Genomic DNA, 18,644 nt, shown 5'->3' on the forward strand with positions numbered 1-18,644 from the left:
GACACCCACCGAAAACGTGTTTGACTTTATGCCAAGAATGCGGACACAGCTCTCAGTTTGGTTATACAAGGACCGGATGGCTTGTAGCAACTGCCCAGGTATCTCATAGTCTTGCAGTACCCCCCACAGAGTGCCTTGGGGTACACGGTTGTAAGCCTTCTCCAAGTCCACAAAACACATGTAGACTGGCTGGTCAAACTCCTGTGCCTCCCTCAGCACTTCCGCAAGGGTAAAGAGTTGGTCCGTTGTTCCATGGCCTGGACAGAATCCACATTGTTTCTCCTGGATCTGAGGTTTCAACAATCGGTTGGAGCCTCCTTTCCAGCACTTTCCAGGGAGGCTGGGCAGTGTGATGCCCCGATAATTTGAGCACACCCTCCCGGTCCCCTTTTTTAAATATTTGAACCACACGCCAGTCTGCCATACCACAGTTACTGTCATCCCCGACCTCCACGCGACACTGCAAAGGCATGTCAACCAAGACAGCCCAACAATGTCCAAAGCCTTCAGCATCTCAGGGCAAATCTTATCCACACCCGGCGCCTTGCCATCAAGGAGTTTCTTAACTACCTCAGGGACCTCTGCCAGGGATATGGGTGGGGCTTCCCCTGAGTCTTCAGACTCTACCTCCTCCACTGAAGATGTGTTAGTCGGGTTCAGGAGCTCCTCAAAGTGTTCTTTCCACTACTCGACAACATTCCCAGCCCGGGTCTACAGTTCCCCTCCCCGGCTGAACACAGCCTGAGTCAAGCCATGCTTCCCCTCCCTGAGTCGCCAGATGGTTTGCCAGAATTTCCTTGAGACCAACCGGAAGTCCTCCTCCATAGACCTGCTATTGTCCTCCCACACCCAAGTTTTTGCTTCCACGACCGCCGAAGTTTGCAGCCCTTCTGGCCTCCCGGTACCTGTCTGCTGCTTCAGGAGACCCCTGGGCCAACCATGTCCGAAAGGCCTCCTTCTTCAGCCTGACGGCCTCCGTCACCACTGGTGTCCACCAACGGGTTCTTAGGTTGCCACCTCGACAGGCACCAATGAGCTTATGACCACAGCCCCTGCCTGCCGCATCTACAATAGAGGCTTTGAACATGGCCCACTCAGACTCCATGTCCCCAGCCTCCCTCGGGATACACGAGAACTTCTTCCGGAGGTGGGAGTTGAAGACCTCACGGACAGGGGTCTCCACCAGACATTCCCAGTTCACCCTCACTACACGTTTGGGTTTGCCAGGTCTGTCCAGCAGCCGTCCCCACCATCTGATCCAACTCACCACCAGGTGGTGATCAGTTGACAGCTCTGCTCCTCTGTTCACCTGAGAGTCCAGATCTGATGACACGACCACAAAGGCTATCATCGACCTTCGGCTTAAGGTGTTCTGGTACTAAGTACACTTATGAACTACCTTATGTTCGAACATGGTGTTTGTTATTGCCAATCCATGACTGGCACAGAAGACCAACAACAAGGCACGGCTCGAGTTCAGATCAGGGAGGCCGTTCCTCCCAATCACACCCCTCCAGGTTTCTCCGTCGTTGCCCATGTGAGTGTTGAAGTCCCCCAGCAGAACTATGGAGTCCCGAGGCAGAGCCCTATCCAGGACACCACCCAGTCACTCCAAGAAGGCCGGATACTCCAAACTGCTATTCGGTGCATAAGCACACACAACTGTTGTGTATGCACCCACTGTTGTGTATGCTCGTCTAGCCAGCAATTGCTAAAAGTGTAACCGGTTATTTTCTTGCCTGGTGCGGGATTCGATACGGAGTGTACTGTACCACAAGGTGACATCACTAACCGCTCGGCTAAAGGGTCAGGCCCGTTAGCTCCTAATAAGACACGTTAGCCCCTAGCCCCTATTAGTAGTGTACTACTAACAAGACACGTTAGCCCCTAGCTAACGGGTCTGATCCTTTAGCCGAGCGGTTAGTGATGTCGCCTTGTGGTGCAGTACACCCGTATCGAATCCCGCACCGGGCAAGAAAATAACCGTTTACAGTAGTTTACAAAAGGGCTTGCCATGATGACTTGAAGATTCCCGAACACAAGGCAGCAAGTTGTGCAGTGTGAACAGTACTGCGCTCTGACGACTTTGAAAGGCCTGTGGCGTGAGCGGGAACTTGGCATAAAAGAGCAATCTGAGTCGCTGATCTAATTTGGGAAGGTGTGGTTTTCTTCAACCGGGAAAATTTAGTGCGCGCGCGCGCGGCGCGCAAACCCGTCCGCCATCTTGCGGCTGATTTCGCACTACAAAGTGACGACATAATGAGCCCACTGCGGTTGCGCGGCGGGCGCCGCCTCCGTCGGCAGACGAAGGGGGAGGGACCGTCCGTCCACACTGGGGTCCATTTACTCCGCCGAGACGGAGAACCATGGCACTCGTCCGTTCCTCGGTGCCGCGGGTTCGGCGTCACCCATGAGCTTACGCGAACGAGCGAGACGGACGCTTCAGCGATGAGGGAGCGGAGGGAGGTGCCTGCCTGGGTTTGGCTCCTGCTCCCGGTCGTGTTGGCGCGTCAAGTCCGCGCACAGGAGCAAAGTAAGTTATTACGGAAGCCTGCGCTGAAAGTCAGCCACCCGTCATGTCTCTTACGTGTAGCGGGGCCACCTGGAAATACCGTTATAAATCACTGCCTTTGTCCGAGAAACTGTTTGTGCGCCAGGCGTGCGGCGAGGAACCGGTGCTGCGGGGGGGAGGCTCGGCTCGGCTCGGCGTTTAGCCGAACAAATCACGAGTTGTATTTTACGCAAGATAAACTGTGCAGCTCGTGAGGGCTGTTGTTTTTGTATGCAGTGGTTTTTGCCAGATGTGTTGACTTGTCTCCACGAATGTCGAAAGATGGGCCTGAAAGCAGATGGCATGATGTCAATGTGATCGTCTTCTTCTTTTTCTTCTACATCTTCTTCTACTTCATCTTCTTCTACTTCTTCCTCTTCTACTTCTACTTCATCTTCTTCTACTTCTTCCTCTTCTACTTCTACTTCATCTTCTTCTACTTCTTCCTCTTCTACTTCTACTTCATCTTCTTCCTCTTCTACTTCATCTTCTTCTTCTACTTCATCTTCCTCTTCTACTTCATCTTCTTCTACTTCATCTTCTTCTACTTCATCTACTTCTACTTTATCTTCTTCTACTTCTACTTCATCTTCTTCTACTTCTTCTACTTCATCTTCTTCTACTTCATCTTCTTCTTCTTCTACTTCTACTTAATCTACTTCATCTTCTTCATCGTCTTCCTCCAGCTTTTTCCATGTGATCGATTAAACAAAAAGCAGCTTTTCCATTTTAAAACGACAAAATCTGCCCCGAACAGTTTATGCTGAAAAACTGGAATCAAAACGGCCAAACTCCTCCTCATCCTCCCTGTTAAATCACAGCTGTAGTCCCGGACCGGGTCGTGGGCTCTGGCGTGCAGACGAGCAGAGAGAGGATGGTGTTAGTAGATAGATAAGTCATCGTGGTCCTTATAACGGGAACGATGCTTTACGCCGGTCTTTGGGGTTCGGCTGGGTTCTGTTGTGCAGACCTGTAACAAGGTGAAGTTGCCTGTCTCAGCATAGGGTGTGGAAAACCGGACCAGATGTTCCTAGAACCCAGGAGGGAAGCATGATGGACAATATAGTAATATGTGATTACATAGTGGGAATACTACACTTCACCCTACTGATATTTAGTTTCGGCGACTTGTTGGAAGAAATGAAGCGTCTGGACGAAGCAGTTCTTGTTTTTCAGAACCGTTTAATAAGAGCAGTTATTGATGAGACAGTGGTCCTGAAAGGGGTCCTCTGAAGAAAAGAAAAAAACTAATTCTGCTCAAACTAAATAAACTGTTATCCTATTTGTGTCTAGTTTCAGATGCACCTACCCTTCTCAGCACACACACACACACACACATTCAAACATATTTCTTCCATTCACGTGGGATCTGGAGCCTGACCTAGAAACTGGTGAACCAGCACGTGCAGAGGAATTAGGACCTGAGAAAACACATGAGGGCAAAAAGTGTGTACGGTTCCCTTTCGTTTTATGGAGGATTTACTCGGCCGCAACAAAAAGTAGAAGTCCAAATTTTACATTTTAAATATGCTTTTTCGATGTCCTTTTTTTTCTCATTGACATTTAATTATGGCCCAGTTATTTCTGGTAGTGGAGTAAAACAATGCATCCATTTCATTTTCTCTCCTTCGATTTTTCTTTTTTGGACTTCTACTTTTAATTGTGACCAAATAGGTCCTCCATACACAGTTCCTGATCGTTGCACTCCAGAGACTAATAATGCATTACCTTGCAGATCAGATGAGTTAGCCCCGGGTAGGGGGTAGCTAAGATCACCGGGGGACGAGTCATGTTGCGAGCACATGGTTCAGTTGATGGGGTGACTTTGCAGTTTCAGTCGAAAATAAGGTACAAGCTATTTTGCGGGGGCAAGGCAACTTCAACAAAGTAATTCGGCTTAACGTTGTGCACCGGTTACTATTAGCAGTCTTTATATTCGTATTCAGTTGTCAATTCGTTTATTCAGTATGAGGTAACTGGCTCTTATTTTGTAGTATTTCCTTTGTATTTTTTTAGTACTGATTTGAAAGTCTGCTTGGACAGTTCCACAGCCAGTATGTTTTGTCACGTGACTGTCATCCCAGATGAGGCGACGTTTGTCCCACAGCATGCTGTATGCAAGTATGTTTACCCTGGTTGACCAAAACTAATGCAGTGTCGCCGCGATTCTGCGTCGGTCGGTGAGGACTGTCGCTTCTTAGGATGGTTATTACTTCCAGTTTATCTGTCTTTTCTGTTCCTGAAATGGAGCGGCGCCAAGATGAGATGGCCCATGCTTTCCACAGAGCCAGCCTGTTTTAAAGGTCATTAACGTCTCTCGGATCTGCGGTGAAAAAACCTGTGCCTTGCACTGCGTCTGCGTGCCACGTGAGAGAGTGCTGCATCGAGAACAGCTACCCCAGTGTACTGCACACAGTCCATTTGCTCATCAAGCTTTCATATAAGCTCCTTAATTGGCGTATAGATCGGGATTTGGGTCACAAATGCCCCTTTTCCACTACATGGTACCGGCTCGACTCGACTTGCAGAGTGTCGTTTTCCATCACCGTAACCTCAGTGTAGCTGGTCTGCATTGATTTTGGTACCCGCTCCAGTTTTTTTTTTGGAACCTCGACAAAGGTGGTACCAGAAAAGTGGTAACCGTCACCAAAATGCTGGTACTTTCCAGTAATGGCGAACGAAAAAAGTCGGGTCGAGTAGAGCCGGTACCATGTAGTGGAAAAGGGGCACTGGTTGGCGTGGGACTAGCAGCATGTCAGTGGTGCCAAGTAAGCGATACACATTCACATCCGATGCGTTTAGTCGATGTGGTTTATTCAGAGTGGGTCAGATTGAGCGCAGTGGCTGAATTAGCTTTTCATCAGACCAAGTCACCGTGTTGACAGGAACCAGTGGTGGGGAGGTCAGAGCCACAGTGCCATAACCGAAGTTCCTCTCAGTCTGGATAATCACAACTGCTAAATAGGATGAGAATCACCGGATGCCCCACGAGCCACGATGTGGTATTATCACCACAGTGAAGTTATGGTATGATAGTATCGCGATTTTAAACATTTTGCCATATGCTGAGTAATGTGACACATATCTATTGCCTTTTTTAAACGGCAAATTATGTCCCCAAAGGAAAACTTAGTCAACATCTGTTTTATCTGATACGTTTTCATGGCGGTGCAGTGGTTAGCGTGGTCGCCTCACAGCAAAAAAGTCCTGGGTTCGAACCCCGGGGTAGTCCAACCTTGAGGGTCGTCCCGGGTCGTCCTCCGTGTGGAGTTTGCATGTTCTCCCCGTGTCTGTGTGGGTTTCCTCCGGGGGCTCCGGTTTCCTCCCACAGTCCAAAGACATGTAGGTCAGGTGACTCGGCCGTACTAAGTTGTCCCTAGGTGTGAGTGTGTGTGTGTGTGTGTCTGTGGAGACCCTGTGATGGCCTGGCAGCCTGTCCAGGGTGTCTCCTCCCCCACCTGCTGCCCAATGTCAAGAGATAAAATATCGATTCTTGGCGTCTGTGTATCGATACAATATTGCCACACAAAAAATCGCGATACTATGCTGTTTGTCAATCCCCCCCCGCCCACTCACCCACCCTTACTGCTAAATAACTGAGATATGATCATATTGTCTCTCTGTCTGTCTCTCTAACACACACTCTCTCACACGCACACACAAACACTTTGACACAGTATGGCACATTCTCTTTGTCTCTCCAACACACACACACACACACACAGGAGATACCCATCTATGTCAACATGACACTAATATTATTTACAGAAAATTGTGAATCTGATTAGTGTGTAGATAGGATAGGATTGGCTCTTTATCCTAGATGGATGGATAGATGGAAAGATAGATAGATGGATGTAGTTTATTGTCCACAAGGGAAATTCATTTTTATTGCTGGATAGAGATTAATGATGGAGGCTGTGTGTGTGTGTGTGTGTTTGTTTGTGTGGTGGTCATCTAAATTCTCTTTCTCGCTCTCTCTGGTAGATCGGGTGGTGTTCATGCTGGGAACATTTCAGAACGTGAGCTTATCCCAGAACGAGACGGTCCAGGCGGTGGTCTCCCGCATACCGCCGGAGGTGGCCTTCATCACGCTGCAGTTTCACACGCAGAACCGAAACACCACAATATCATACACCGGGGTAAGATACTGTCAGCCATCTTTTCTTTACGTTGGGGGAGGAGGGGGGGGATACTGTACAGCGGGGGTCTCCTGGCATGACCGCGGCATCAACACCGGCCAAGTCGTTACTAGGATGTAAGGTTGAAGGCTGGCAGCGGTAAAGTTTTGAATTTTTTCTCCCCAGTTGTATCCGACCGATTACCCCCTGTAGGGACGGCCAACCAAGCTGGAGGTAACACGGGGATTCGAACTGGCGATCCTTGTGTTGGTAGGCAACCGCCACGCTACCCGGACGCCCCTAGAGTTTAATCTTATATGTTCATTTTACAGGATGAATCACAAGGTATTGTTTAGGAGACGCACATGTACATCAGTGTAACACAACTTGTTTACAGAGAATTGTAAATGTGATTAGTGTGTAGATGGGATGTGTTGTATTGCCTATTAACAAAAGAGGCTGTGTGTGTGTGTGTGTGTGTGGTCATGGTCATCCTCTAAACTCTGAAGAGGAAGTCGGTTTCATGGGTGGCAGACGGGGCAAGGGTAACCTTTGGGGGGGGGGCTGTCCTGGCCTTCATCCCAGACATCTCGGGTCTGAAGGGACGGCCGGGTCCAGACCCATACAGATGTCTCGGGGCTGAAGGGACAGTTGGGTCCAGACCCATACAGACGTCTCGGGTTTGAAGGGACGGCTGGGTCCAGAACCATACAGACGTCTCGGGGCTGGAGGGACGGCGGGGTGCAGACCCATACAGACGTCTCGGGTCTGAAGGGACAGCTGGGTCCAGAACCAAACAGACGTCTCGGGGCTGAAGGGACGGCCGAGTCCAGACCCATACAGACATCCCGGGACTGAAGGGACGGCCGAGTCCAGACCCATACAAACGTCTCGGGTTTGAAGGGACGGCTGGGTCCAGAACCATACAGACGTCTCGGGGCTGGAGGGACGGCGGGGTGCAGACCCATACAGACGTCTCGGGTCTGAAGGGACAGCTGGGTCCAGAACCAAACAGACGTCTCGGGGCTGAAGGGACGGCCGAGTCCAGACCCATACAGATGTCTCGGGACTGAAGGGACGGCCGAGTCCAGACCCATACAGACGTCTCGGGGCTGAAGGGACGGCCGAGTCCAGACCCATACAGACGTCTTGGGGCTGAAGGGACGGCTGGGTCCAGAACCAAAGAGACGTCTCGGGGCTGAAGGGACGGCGGGGTGCAGACCCATACAGACGTCTCGGGGCTGAAGGGACGGCCGAGTCCAGACCCATACAGACGTCTCGGGGCTGAAGGGACGGCCGAGTCCAGACCCATACAGACGTCTCGGGTCTGAAGGGACGGCCGGGTGCAGACCCATACAGACGTCTCGGGGCTGAAGGGACGGCCGAGTCCAGACCCATACAGACGTCTCGGGGCTGAAGGGACGGCCGAGTCCAGACCCATACAGACGTCTCGGGGCTGAAGGGACAGCTGGGTCCAGAACCAAACAGACGTCTTGGGGCTGAAGTGACGGTTGGGTCCAGACCCAGTACAGACGTCTCGGGTCTGAAGGGACGGCCGGGTCCAGACCCATACAGACGTCTTGGGTCTGAAGGGACAGCTGGGTGCAGACCCATACAGATGTCTTGGGGCTGAAGTGACGGTCGGGTCCAGACCCAGTACAGATGTCTCGGGTCTGAAGGGACGGCCGGGTGCAGACCCATACAGACGTCTTGGGGCTGAAGGGACGGCCGAGTCCAGACCCATACAGAGTTGCAAGTAGTTTAGTGTAGCACATTTGTGCAGATGACAGAAGCACTTTGAGGAAAAAGAGGAGAGGAAGCGGTGAGCTGGACGTGGTGTTGGGGCGGTACCCCCCCCACACCACCACCTCCACCACCACCACCACCACCGTGGCTTCTGATGGAGGCACCGATGATGTGGAAAATCAAGTTAGGAACATGGCACAAAAACAACACAAATTACATTGGAAAAGAGAGACTGAGTGAGTGAGACTGAGAAAGGGCAGAGATGGAGAAAGTAATAGAACGAGAGAGGAGACAGAAGGAAAGAAGGAATAATAATAATAAGTTAAGCACACACACACACACACACACACACATATAATATACATGTGTGGCTTTACTGTTGTTATTTTTTAAAAATCTGATTTGTGAGAGAGTCTGGGGGAAAGCAGATTTTCAAAGAGGAAGATATGTCGTTTTACTGGTGTGTGTGTGTGTGTGTGTGTGTGTGTGTGTGTGTGTCTTCAGTGTGAACAAACATCAGACAAGTTGGTCTACTTTCATTTTTTATCTCTCGCTTCTTTGCCTTTATTTTATTTTTCCTTTGAAAACTCAGCAGACTACAAGATTTCTCTCTCTCTGTCTTTCTGTCTCTCTCTGTTTCTGTCCATCTGTCTTTCTCTCCGTCTCTGTCTCTCTCTCTTTGTCTATCTCTGTGTCTGTCTCTCTGTCTTTCGCTCTCTGTTTCTGTCTCTCTCTCTGTGTTTCTCTCTCGGTCTCTCGCTCTCTGTTTCTCTCTCTCTGTTTCTGTCTGTCTGTCTCTCCGTTTCTGTCTTGCTCTCTCTCTCTCTATTTCTCTTTCTCTGTCTCACTCTGTCTCTCTATTTCTTTCTGTCTCTCTATTTCTGTCTTTGTCTCTCTGTCTCTTTCTGTCGCTCTCTCTTTCTATCTTTCTCTGTCCGTGTCTCCTGTTTCTTTCTCTCTCTCTCGCTGTCTCTCTCCATTCATTCAGTTCAGTGATACTTTATTGGCATGACTGCATTAATTACAATGTTGACAAAACAAAACAGGTCAACAGAACCAAACACACACAAAAAAACAGCAAAAAGGAAAAAGGAATAGATAGAAGTGGCAGAAACATAGAACAGCACTTGAACAGCAACTGACAGTAACTGACAGTGTGTTGGTCACTCACTGACCCTTAGGATTTGGCATTCTGACACATATTGTACTCCAAGCTGTGACCTTTGACCCTCTCCTAAAATAAGTGGCCATTGTTCTTTCTCATCCGGGAGTAGAACATGTGGAATCTGGTTTTCAAAGTTCTCCTGGTGTTTTTCTCTTATGTTCTGGAATTTCTCACAATTTAGCAGGAAGTGCATCTCTGTCTCCACCTCACCTGCCGTACAGTGACCACATATTCTTTGCTCTTTTGGCAGCCAAGATGTTGTGTGTCTGCCCTTTTCCCTGGCCCGACTGTGGTCAGTGAGCCTGTACTTGGTGAGGATGTGTCTGTGCTGACTGTCTCTGACAAAATGTCATTTGCACGCTGAACATACCTGGAAACAGGCCGCGGTTTCCCTTAAAATCAGCATTTTTCAGGGTTTTTCAGAGTTTGTCTGCTTTGTTTATCTGATATTGCAAATATGAGACCAGAGATTGTTGTATCAGGTCCTGTGTCGTTGTTGATCTAAGCATGGATCTGTTTTTCAGAGTTGTACACTTGTCTTGTTAATGTACACACGTTACCACTTAGCAAACACGGTATTAAATGTTGTCCAAATGTGTCCAAAGGGCACGCTGGTCCAGGGAGATTTTGGCATAGATTCCAAATTTTGTTAGGTTTCTCAAACTGATTTTTTTTTTAAACCATCCCCATCGCATGATTTATTTATTTATTTCCCCATATAAAAACATGCTAATGAGAAGTGCAAGTTTGTTTTTAACCAGATACCTCAGGAAGGTAATTCCCTGTGGAATGCTGTCCATTTTGTTATTCATTGATAATTCAGACTTTGATACTTCACATTGCGCACACGTGTGATAACCTTTGCATGAGAGAGAGACAGAGTACAGACGTTGGTTGGAGTCAGGGTCATCAGAAATGTCTTCACCTTTCCCAAACAGATACTCGCAGGGGATATGGGGTTCTGAGCTTCTCCACCAGGAATCAGGAGCACTTTGTCACTTCAAGAAATATCGTTTCCCCCACCCCACAACAGTGCAACACAAAGACAAAAACACATATCCAAGTACACATATCCAAGTACACACATATATCTAAACTAAACAAAAAAAATCACTGTCCAAGGGAACGAACGCCAGCCAGGATTACTGTCGGAACTGCCAGTCTGCATGGGCTAGCAGTTAGTTTAGCCTGCCCTGCTTCTGCGTCCTGTCAAACCGCCCTCTGTGTTTCCTCTTCGGGTGCAGCTCCAGGCAGGGCTGTGGTCCCTGGGCCCACCGGATGCAGCAGACCAGGCTCCCTCAGCCGAGCCAACGCCAGCTCTCCCAGCCAGACACCTTCAACACACCTCCCCGCACTCCACACGATGACATCAGAAACACAAGTCAACGCCAGGCAAGGCCGCCGCCAGACCACCCTTGTTGTTATCGTAACTGCCGGTCTGCATGGGCTAGTAGTTAGCTTAAATTGCCCCGCTTCCGCGTCCTGTCAGACCACCCTCTGTGTTTCCTCTTCGGGCGCGGCTCCGTGCAGGGCCGTGGTCCCTGGGCCCACAGGACGCAGTAGACCAAGCTCTCCCAGCCATCAAATGAAGACAAACTTAGACGTGGACAAAGACACTGCATGGACGGTACCGGGTGAGGCCGCCGCAAACCTAAGTTCGCGCCGCCATCTTCCCACATTGGTACTGGGTGAGGCCGCTGCAAACGTGAATTTGCGCCGCCATCTTCCCACACCGGAAGCAGAAACTGCTGTACTCGCATACAAACAAAGATATTTCTTTTGACCTGCAGGGGATATGGGGTTCTAAGCTTCTCCATAAGATCAAGCATGGAAAATGGCTTTTATCTTAAGCGTGTGCAGCATCGAGCCTCACACAAGTGGTCAAACACAAATGCATTCAGCCAGTATCCCCATATGGGTGTTAGTAAGTTCAGTCAGAATGTCAGTCTTCAGGATTGCAGCTTAGAAGGTTTGCTAACAGCGTGTCTTGGTGGTTGTTGTCTGAGCAAGCTTCGATCGGACTACCTGCCATTTTGTTTTCTCATGTGACGACGTGATTTAGTTGAGGTTATATGGGATTTTATTTAGTGGTTTTTAACTTTAAATTGTTTGTCTGAATTTATCTAGATGCTGTTCTCTTAATCAAAATCGAATCAGATGAAGATTGGAGGAAATAAATAGGTAACATCTGTGCTTCCTGTTTTGCTCAGGCTCTGGGGTTGGGTCTATCTCAGACTGCGGTGGATTCAGGGCTCCTCTTGCCGCTGACGCCCAGCCAGACCGCCGTCTCCCTCTTCCTGCTGTCACGGAATGGGGGCCACATGGAGGGCACAGGAGTCATCCTCCCCTACACCAGCACAGGTAAGGCCTCCTGCAAAGGTCATAGTTCAAACCCTATGTAAACCCTCGCAACCTATACTTTAAGTACATATTAATTTACATATAATTCTGTGTATTTAAGGGGAATGAGTGATTTGCTCCTCTGTAGTGTTTTTAGTTTATGGAGACAGAGAGCAGGAAAGCCAGTGGGGAGGAATGAGACTGAACAGAGAAGGTTGTGTAAGCTGTTGGCCAACAAATCGTCACTTTTCAAAATAAGTCATATCGAGGGTTCAAAGGGTCGTCATTGTCACGGCCATTATTGGATTAATCCAAGGAGATTTACGACTTAATGTCTGCTCTGCACACGTTGCCAAATCAGTGTACTGCCAGACTTCAAGTGCCCCAACAGGAAGCTAATATTTACCAAACACTTAAAACTTGACTAACTAAGTGTTCCATGTCACCTAACACACTTTGTGAAATGCGGCGGTGGATCATATTTAAGGTAGGTGTTATCATATGAAATGTGAAGGGATTAGCTTTAAAGAACCTACAGGCTCAAGCAGGCTGGGTTGTGGGTCGTTATTTTGTTAAACTGATAGAGGAAAGCCATTAACAGACAATTGTGATGCTATTTTTATCTTTATGCAGAGCTGTTAAATAGCCAGGCATACAGCTTGCCTAAATTAGATTGGTTTTACTAACTTCAGTGTATTCCAAGTGTGCACTGTGCAGCTGTACCAGCACGGAAATGTAAATATGGGATTGGGAATCAGTATCGGCAGATACTCTGATAGGACGCGGAAGCGGGGCAGGCTAAGCTAACTGCTAGCTCATGCAGACCGGCAGTTCCGATAACACCGAGGGCGGTCTGGCGGTGGCCTCGCCTAGCGTTGACTGTGTTTTTGGTGTCATCGTGTGGAGTGTGGGGAGGTGTGTGTCGAAGGTGTCTGGCTGGGGGAGCCTGGTCTGCTGTGTTCGGTGGGCCCAGAGACCACGGCCCTGCCTGGAGCTGCACCCGAGGAGGAAACACCGAGGGCGGTCTGACAGGATGCGGAAACGGGGCAGGCTAAGCTAACTGCTAGCCCATGCAGACCGGCAGTCCGAAAGTCATCCTGGCGTCTTTGTGTTGCGCTGCTGTGGGCTGGGGGAAACCATATTTCATTTCATTTCATGTGTGCTGGTGCATGGACTGAAATGACAAAACATTCCTGATTCCTGATTCTATATTAAATGAGTCGGATTAGTGGCCTAAAAACATCCGTATCACAAAATATAACAGTAGATTTGAAGTGTCAGCTCTTCTGTTTCCTACGTGTCACTTCCTGTCGGGGCAGGACAGAGACGCTAAGACATGTCTACGGGGGCGCCTCCATTGCCGCATGGCTACACCACATACCACAATGCCAAACCGTCGCAACACTGCCGTTGCCAGCTGGCGACCTTTATTGCGTGTCATACCCCTCTCTCTCGCTCCCTCATTTCCTGTCTGACTCCCCACTGCCACGGTCTAAGACAGGTAAAAATGCCCAAGAAATAATCTTTAAAAAGGGATAGAGAGGTGTTTGCTGGGTAGTCATCTCAGACCAGGTGTCGACGATGGGGCCATGTGAATAGAAATGTATTGCAGTAAATTAGATTAGAAAAAAGTAAAAGTGTCACTTAAACGGTTGTAAAAAGGCAGTGTTTTCATACGTTGTCTGTTTGTGTATTTACACGTTACAAGATAAATCAGTCACCTTGTTTTCCATCTTTATGCAATATTTTTTAGCCTATTTGCCCTGAAATGGTTCACTGGTCCCTTTGGTTCCAGGAGCATCGTGGAAAACCACACGTTGGGTTGCTCTGAAGTCAAAACAGGTGTGGGGCAGATGGCCCTCGGACTGATTTGACTCCGTTTGGGCTGAGTGGAAGCACATTTGGAAAGGCTTGGCTGAGTTTTTATTCGATACGGGTTGTCGGCTGTGCTGATCGTTCAGCCGGGCGCCGTAGCGAGGGCGCTAAACGTAGCATGTGATGCCAGCTTAACTTAATGGGGCTGCAAACTGTTTCACAGCAAGAGTGAAAAGCTCTGCCAGGGCTGAGCAGTTCCCCCCAGCAACATCCCACACCACCCGGCCTTTCTCTGAGAGTCCAGAGTTTACTGGCAAATGCGGGCGGGACCTCCTTGGTGGAGGTCATAAGACGGGTCCCTGGTGCACCGATTCCCCATTCATGATCATTTCAACACCAGCGACACTCAAGCGGTGCCTTCCTACAACGGTTGCTGATACTGCTTCCTTCTCTGTTGAAATAGCCCCGAAAACTGGTTGCTTTCGGTTCCTGCTGTGGCACAGGACAAAACAAACACTTTTTAATATCTCCTTATCGTTGCTGCTGGGTTAAAATTTCAGCATGAAATCTTCCTCACCACAAACCCGAGTCAGTTTTGTTTGCTAGCCAAGTTTTTAGGCTGTTTTGGCAAACCCACTGAGAGACCACGACCCTGATGTGTTGCATTAAAATGTGTATTAAACCCCTCCAGATCCTGTCCCCGGAGCCTGTAACATGGAGCTTCAGCTTGACGTCGACCCCAACATCTACCTGCGCTACAACCTCTACGAGACCACCATACAGTTCGCCCCGGCGAACATCGGTTATGCAAGGTAACGGCAGACGGGTGGGTGGGCCGTTGGTGTTCCACATAGTGAAGCTAATCAGTCAACTCCCTTATCGTGTATGAGTCACTTCTCCTTTCACTGCTTCCTCTAGTCCAGAATTTAGTGAAACCCACACAACAGCAAAAGAACTGCACTGCAATGTGGTAGAGTTTCAACCTTTTTTTTTTATTTCCTTTTTTTTTTTTTTTTTGCTTTTAATTTATCTCATATCGCTCTGATTCACTCTGTTGCTGTCTTCCTTCCTGTCTCTCTGGTGCTGTTTATCTCTTTCTGCCTCTGTTTCTCTTTCTCACTCAGCAAGTCAATATTTTTCTTTAATTTCCCTCTCTTGCTCTCTCTCTCCTCTCCCTGTCCCTCTCTCCTCTCTCTCTCTCTCTTGCTGTCTCTCTCCCTCTCTCCTCTCTCTCTCTCTTGCTGTCTCTCTCCCTCTCTCCTCTCTCTCTCTCTTGCTGTCTCTCTCCCTCTCTCCTCTCTCACGCTCTCCTCTTGCTCTCTCTTCTCTGTTGTTCTTTCTCTCTCCTCTCTTCTCTCTCTCTCCTCTTGCTCTCTCCTCTCTTGTTCTTTCTCTCTCTCTCCTCTCTCCCTCTCTCCTCTCTCTCTTGCACTCCTCTCTCTTGCTATCTCCATCTCTCTCTCTTGCTCGCTGTCGCCTCTCTTTCTCTCTCCCTCCTCTTGCTCTCTCTCCTCTCTCTTGCTGTTGCTAACGCGCTCTCTCCTCTCTCTCTCTCCCTCATTCTCTCCATCTCTCTCTCTGTCTCTCATACACATTTATCAGCTCTTTTTTATTCTTCCTCTGCGGAGGCTGGGTAATCCTCTCTTCATTTTCTCTGGAATGTCTGTAAGGGGGGGGGGGGGTAAAGGCCATTTAACAAAGAATTCTTGAACCCTGACAAACAATGAAATCGTTGATGTGTAAAATGGCGTCCGAGTGACCCTTTACCAACCCGTTTTGCTGCTGTTTAACCTCCATTGTTTCAGATCGTCCTAGATGAGTTCTGTGTTCGAGGCTCTTGCGGGTTGACCAGATAACCGGGTTGTCTATTTCAGGACATTTTTTTAGCACTGCTGCCTCGCCGCGCTCACTGCCCTCAGTTTGCATGTTTTGCCTGGGTTTTCCTCAAGGAATGCACCGATACCAGGAGAAAACTGAGTATCGTTTTTACAAATTGTAAACAAGACTGAAAGCCGATACGAAAAGCCATCTCATATCACTCTGATTCTTATTTATGACCTCGTTATTTGTGACCTCTGTAAAACGTCATAAATAAAAGCGAAATAGCTTGATTCACTTCATGTGTTTGTACATGGAGGCCTGTATTTTTTTATTGGTGGAACAAACAAAAACTGATTCTGTTTCAGTTATTTTGCCCATTGACATTAAATTGCATCTGCACTGTTCAGTAAAAGTAATGGATCGGATTAATACTTGGTATCAGCCAATACTTAAAGATTCATACTTGAAATCAGTATCAGTGGTGAAAAAGGGATATCATTGTATCCTTAGTTAACTCCTAAAGGACCATTTTGCAAATGAATTCTGATGGTTTGACTTGGATTTAAGAGTAAACCAGAGTTTTAAGAGCAAAGCAGAATTTAAAACAGGAGTAAAGCCTTTCTGGTTGGAGGCTGAAGTAACTGAAACAACTGGTGAATGTGATGAACTGCAAAACCGGCGACACTGGTGGTCCCTGAGGACCTGATTGAGAACCACTGGTCTAAAACGTTCAGCCATTTAGAATTAGCCTTTAGCCATTTAGCAGCAAGAAGGTCCTGGGTTCGAACCCCGGGGTAGTCCAACCTTGGGGGTCGTCCCGGGTCGTCGTCTGTGTGGAGTTTGCATGTTCTCCCCGTGTCCGCGTGGGTTTCCTCCGGGGGCTCCGGTTTCCTCCCACAGTCCAAAGACATGCAGGTCAGGTGACTCGGCCGTACTAAGTTGTCCCTAGGTGTGAATGTGTCGGCTCTGTGATGGCCTGGCGGCCTGTCCAGGGTGTCGGCCCGCCTGCCGCCCAATGACTGCTGGGATAGGATCCGGCCTCCCCGCGACCCGAATTCGAATAAGCGGCTTGGATAATGGATGGATGACTTGGATTTGGGATGAATAGTTCTTCTAGACCAGCAGGGATCTCTTACACATAAAGAAACAAATTTATTAGATATCATATTGTGTGGGCATCGGTCGATATCTTTGGCTCCCACTGAATTCCCAGAACATCACTAACAACTCGCAGGAACGCACCTCCTGAGGGTTGACAGGTGTGATGCATTATTACGAAAGGGAGGCGCTTTACCTCAGATGTTCCCAAACTCATCTGGCGAGAGCAGCTGATTACCCTGCCAGCGTACCTGCTCTGACACACAGCAAGCCTGGTTTCTAGATCAGCACTCGGTCTACGTGCCATGGGGGACAGCCCCGTCAGATGTGTGTGTTCAGTACTTTGTTTCCTTTATAGGATGCTGAGCACAGTCAAATTAAAACTAAAAGCAATACAACAGCTGCTGTTGCGTTGAGTTCCTCTGTACCCTGAGCAGGAGTGGTACAAGTGTGTCCTACTTGGGTCTAATGATATGCTTAAAAGCTTCTTATTCTACTTTAACCCTGACCTCTATCCTCCAGCGATGTGAATAACAACCGAAAATCAGAGCGCACAAGACCAACAAGGTCAAACGGAAAGGTAGTGGACAACGCAACACATTTGCCGACATTTTCCATTTTCAAACACCCTCAGTCGATATCAGTTTGTTGGGCTCGCTGTAAGGTTCTCCGAGGACCTCGAATATTAAGTCGGGAGTCAACAACAAAAACGGCTTATCCGGCCCGTCTCCTGTGTCTCTGAGTGCGGAACGTCCTCTCGTAACGGAGCGCTGAAGAGCTGTTAAGTTTGGTCACGCCTGTTTGCATATGAAACTGATCGTTGGTTTGGGTGGTTATGCCACTGCGTTGTTTATAAGGGTGGGGTACCTGCAGTCAGGTGAGACTGAAGAGGTCACTTCGATGATGATGAAACGGTTCTCTCTCAGTAAACGTTGTGTCCAGATGAACTGATTCCCCTTTCTGTGACTTGGAGCTGTGAAGTTTATTAACACGGTGATAAAATGTGACTTTCGACACAAATGTAGCAGGTTGGTCCTGTGCTAGGGAAGACCGTCCCCTAACCACGGGTTCGATTCTGTCTGTCTCCTCCCAGGGGAGAAGCTCCACCGGCTTGTGACGTTTCCACAGGATCCAACACGCGGTGGCGACTGGAATACCACATTTACCAGTACTTCCTCCCAGAGAACGACCTGACGGAGCGGAGCCTCTTCAGCAGCGTTCAGGCCGTGGCCAACGTCCAGGGCATGAGTCGGAGAGGCAGGAGGGTGGGTTGAGTGGACGGAGTGTTTCTTGTGTGGTGTCATGATTTGTAACCTTTGTGCCCTCAAGTCTTCCAGGTGAAACATGAGCAAGTGTGTGTTGGTGTGTGTTTTGTACCGGTCACCATGCGAACACCTGGGATTCACTTCCAGTATTAGCAAAAACTGAGCCTAACATAGTTTTAAATGTCTGAAATAGTTTCGCCTCAGAGTTGAGTAACTGAATGTGGGCTGCTGAGATTGGGATGCTGCACTGGTTGGCATGGCGATGTGCAGCTCTGCCGTACATATAGCTGGCAGAATACAGTTAGGGAGCAAGGTTTTGATCTTTGTGAAAGGTATTGACCTCTGAAGACCTTGTTGACCTCCGGCTACTCACCGGGAAGCAGAGCCAGGACGAGGTTAATGTCCGCTTCCGGTGTGGGAAGATGGCGGCGCAAATTCACGTTTGCGGCGGCCTCACCCAGTACCGTCCATGCAGCGTCTTTGTCCACGTCTGTGTCTAAGTTTGCCTTCATTTGATGGCTGGATCGGCTGGGAGGGCTTGGTCTGCTGCGTCCTGTGGGCCCAGGGACCACGGCCCTGCCTGGAGCCGCACCCGAGGAGGAAACACCGAGGGCGGTCTGACAGGACGCGGAAGCGGGGCAGGCTAAGCTAACTGCTAGCTCATGCAGACCGGCAGTTCCGACAGTCATCCTGGCGTTCGCTCTCTTGGACAGTGCAAATTT

The 18,644-nt window shown here is 48.9% G+C and overlaps 1 protein-coding gene across 1 annotated transcript in view; it reads left to right on the forward strand.

The window, feature by feature from the left end:
- Nucleotides 1-2,324: 2,324 nt before the first annotated feature.
- Nucleotides 2,325-18,644, forward strand: part of tm7sf3 (transmembrane 7 superfamily member 3) — a 29,564-nt gene continuing 13,244 nt past the window's right edge. The window contains exons 1-5 of the mRNA XM_056277696.1: nt 2,325-2,533; nt 6,539-6,693; nt 11,794-11,944; nt 14,430-14,550; nt 17,751-17,922. Of these exons, the coding sequence (XP_056133671.1) occupies nt 2,449-2,533; nt 6,539-6,693; nt 11,794-11,944; nt 14,430-14,550; nt 17,751-17,922 (684 nt within the window). The 5' untranslated portion in view covers nt 2,325-2,448. The remainder of the gene's footprint in view (nt 2,534-6,538; nt 6,694-11,793; nt 11,945-14,429; nt 14,551-17,750; nt 17,923-18,644) is intronic.

Source organism: Lampris incognitus, chromosome 3, assembly GCF_029633865.1.
Source record: "Lampris incognitus isolate fLamInc1 chromosome 3, fLamInc1.hap2, whole genome shotgun sequence".
NCBI lineage: Eukaryota > Metazoa > Chordata > Actinopteri > Lampriformes > Lampridae > Lampris > Lampris incognitus.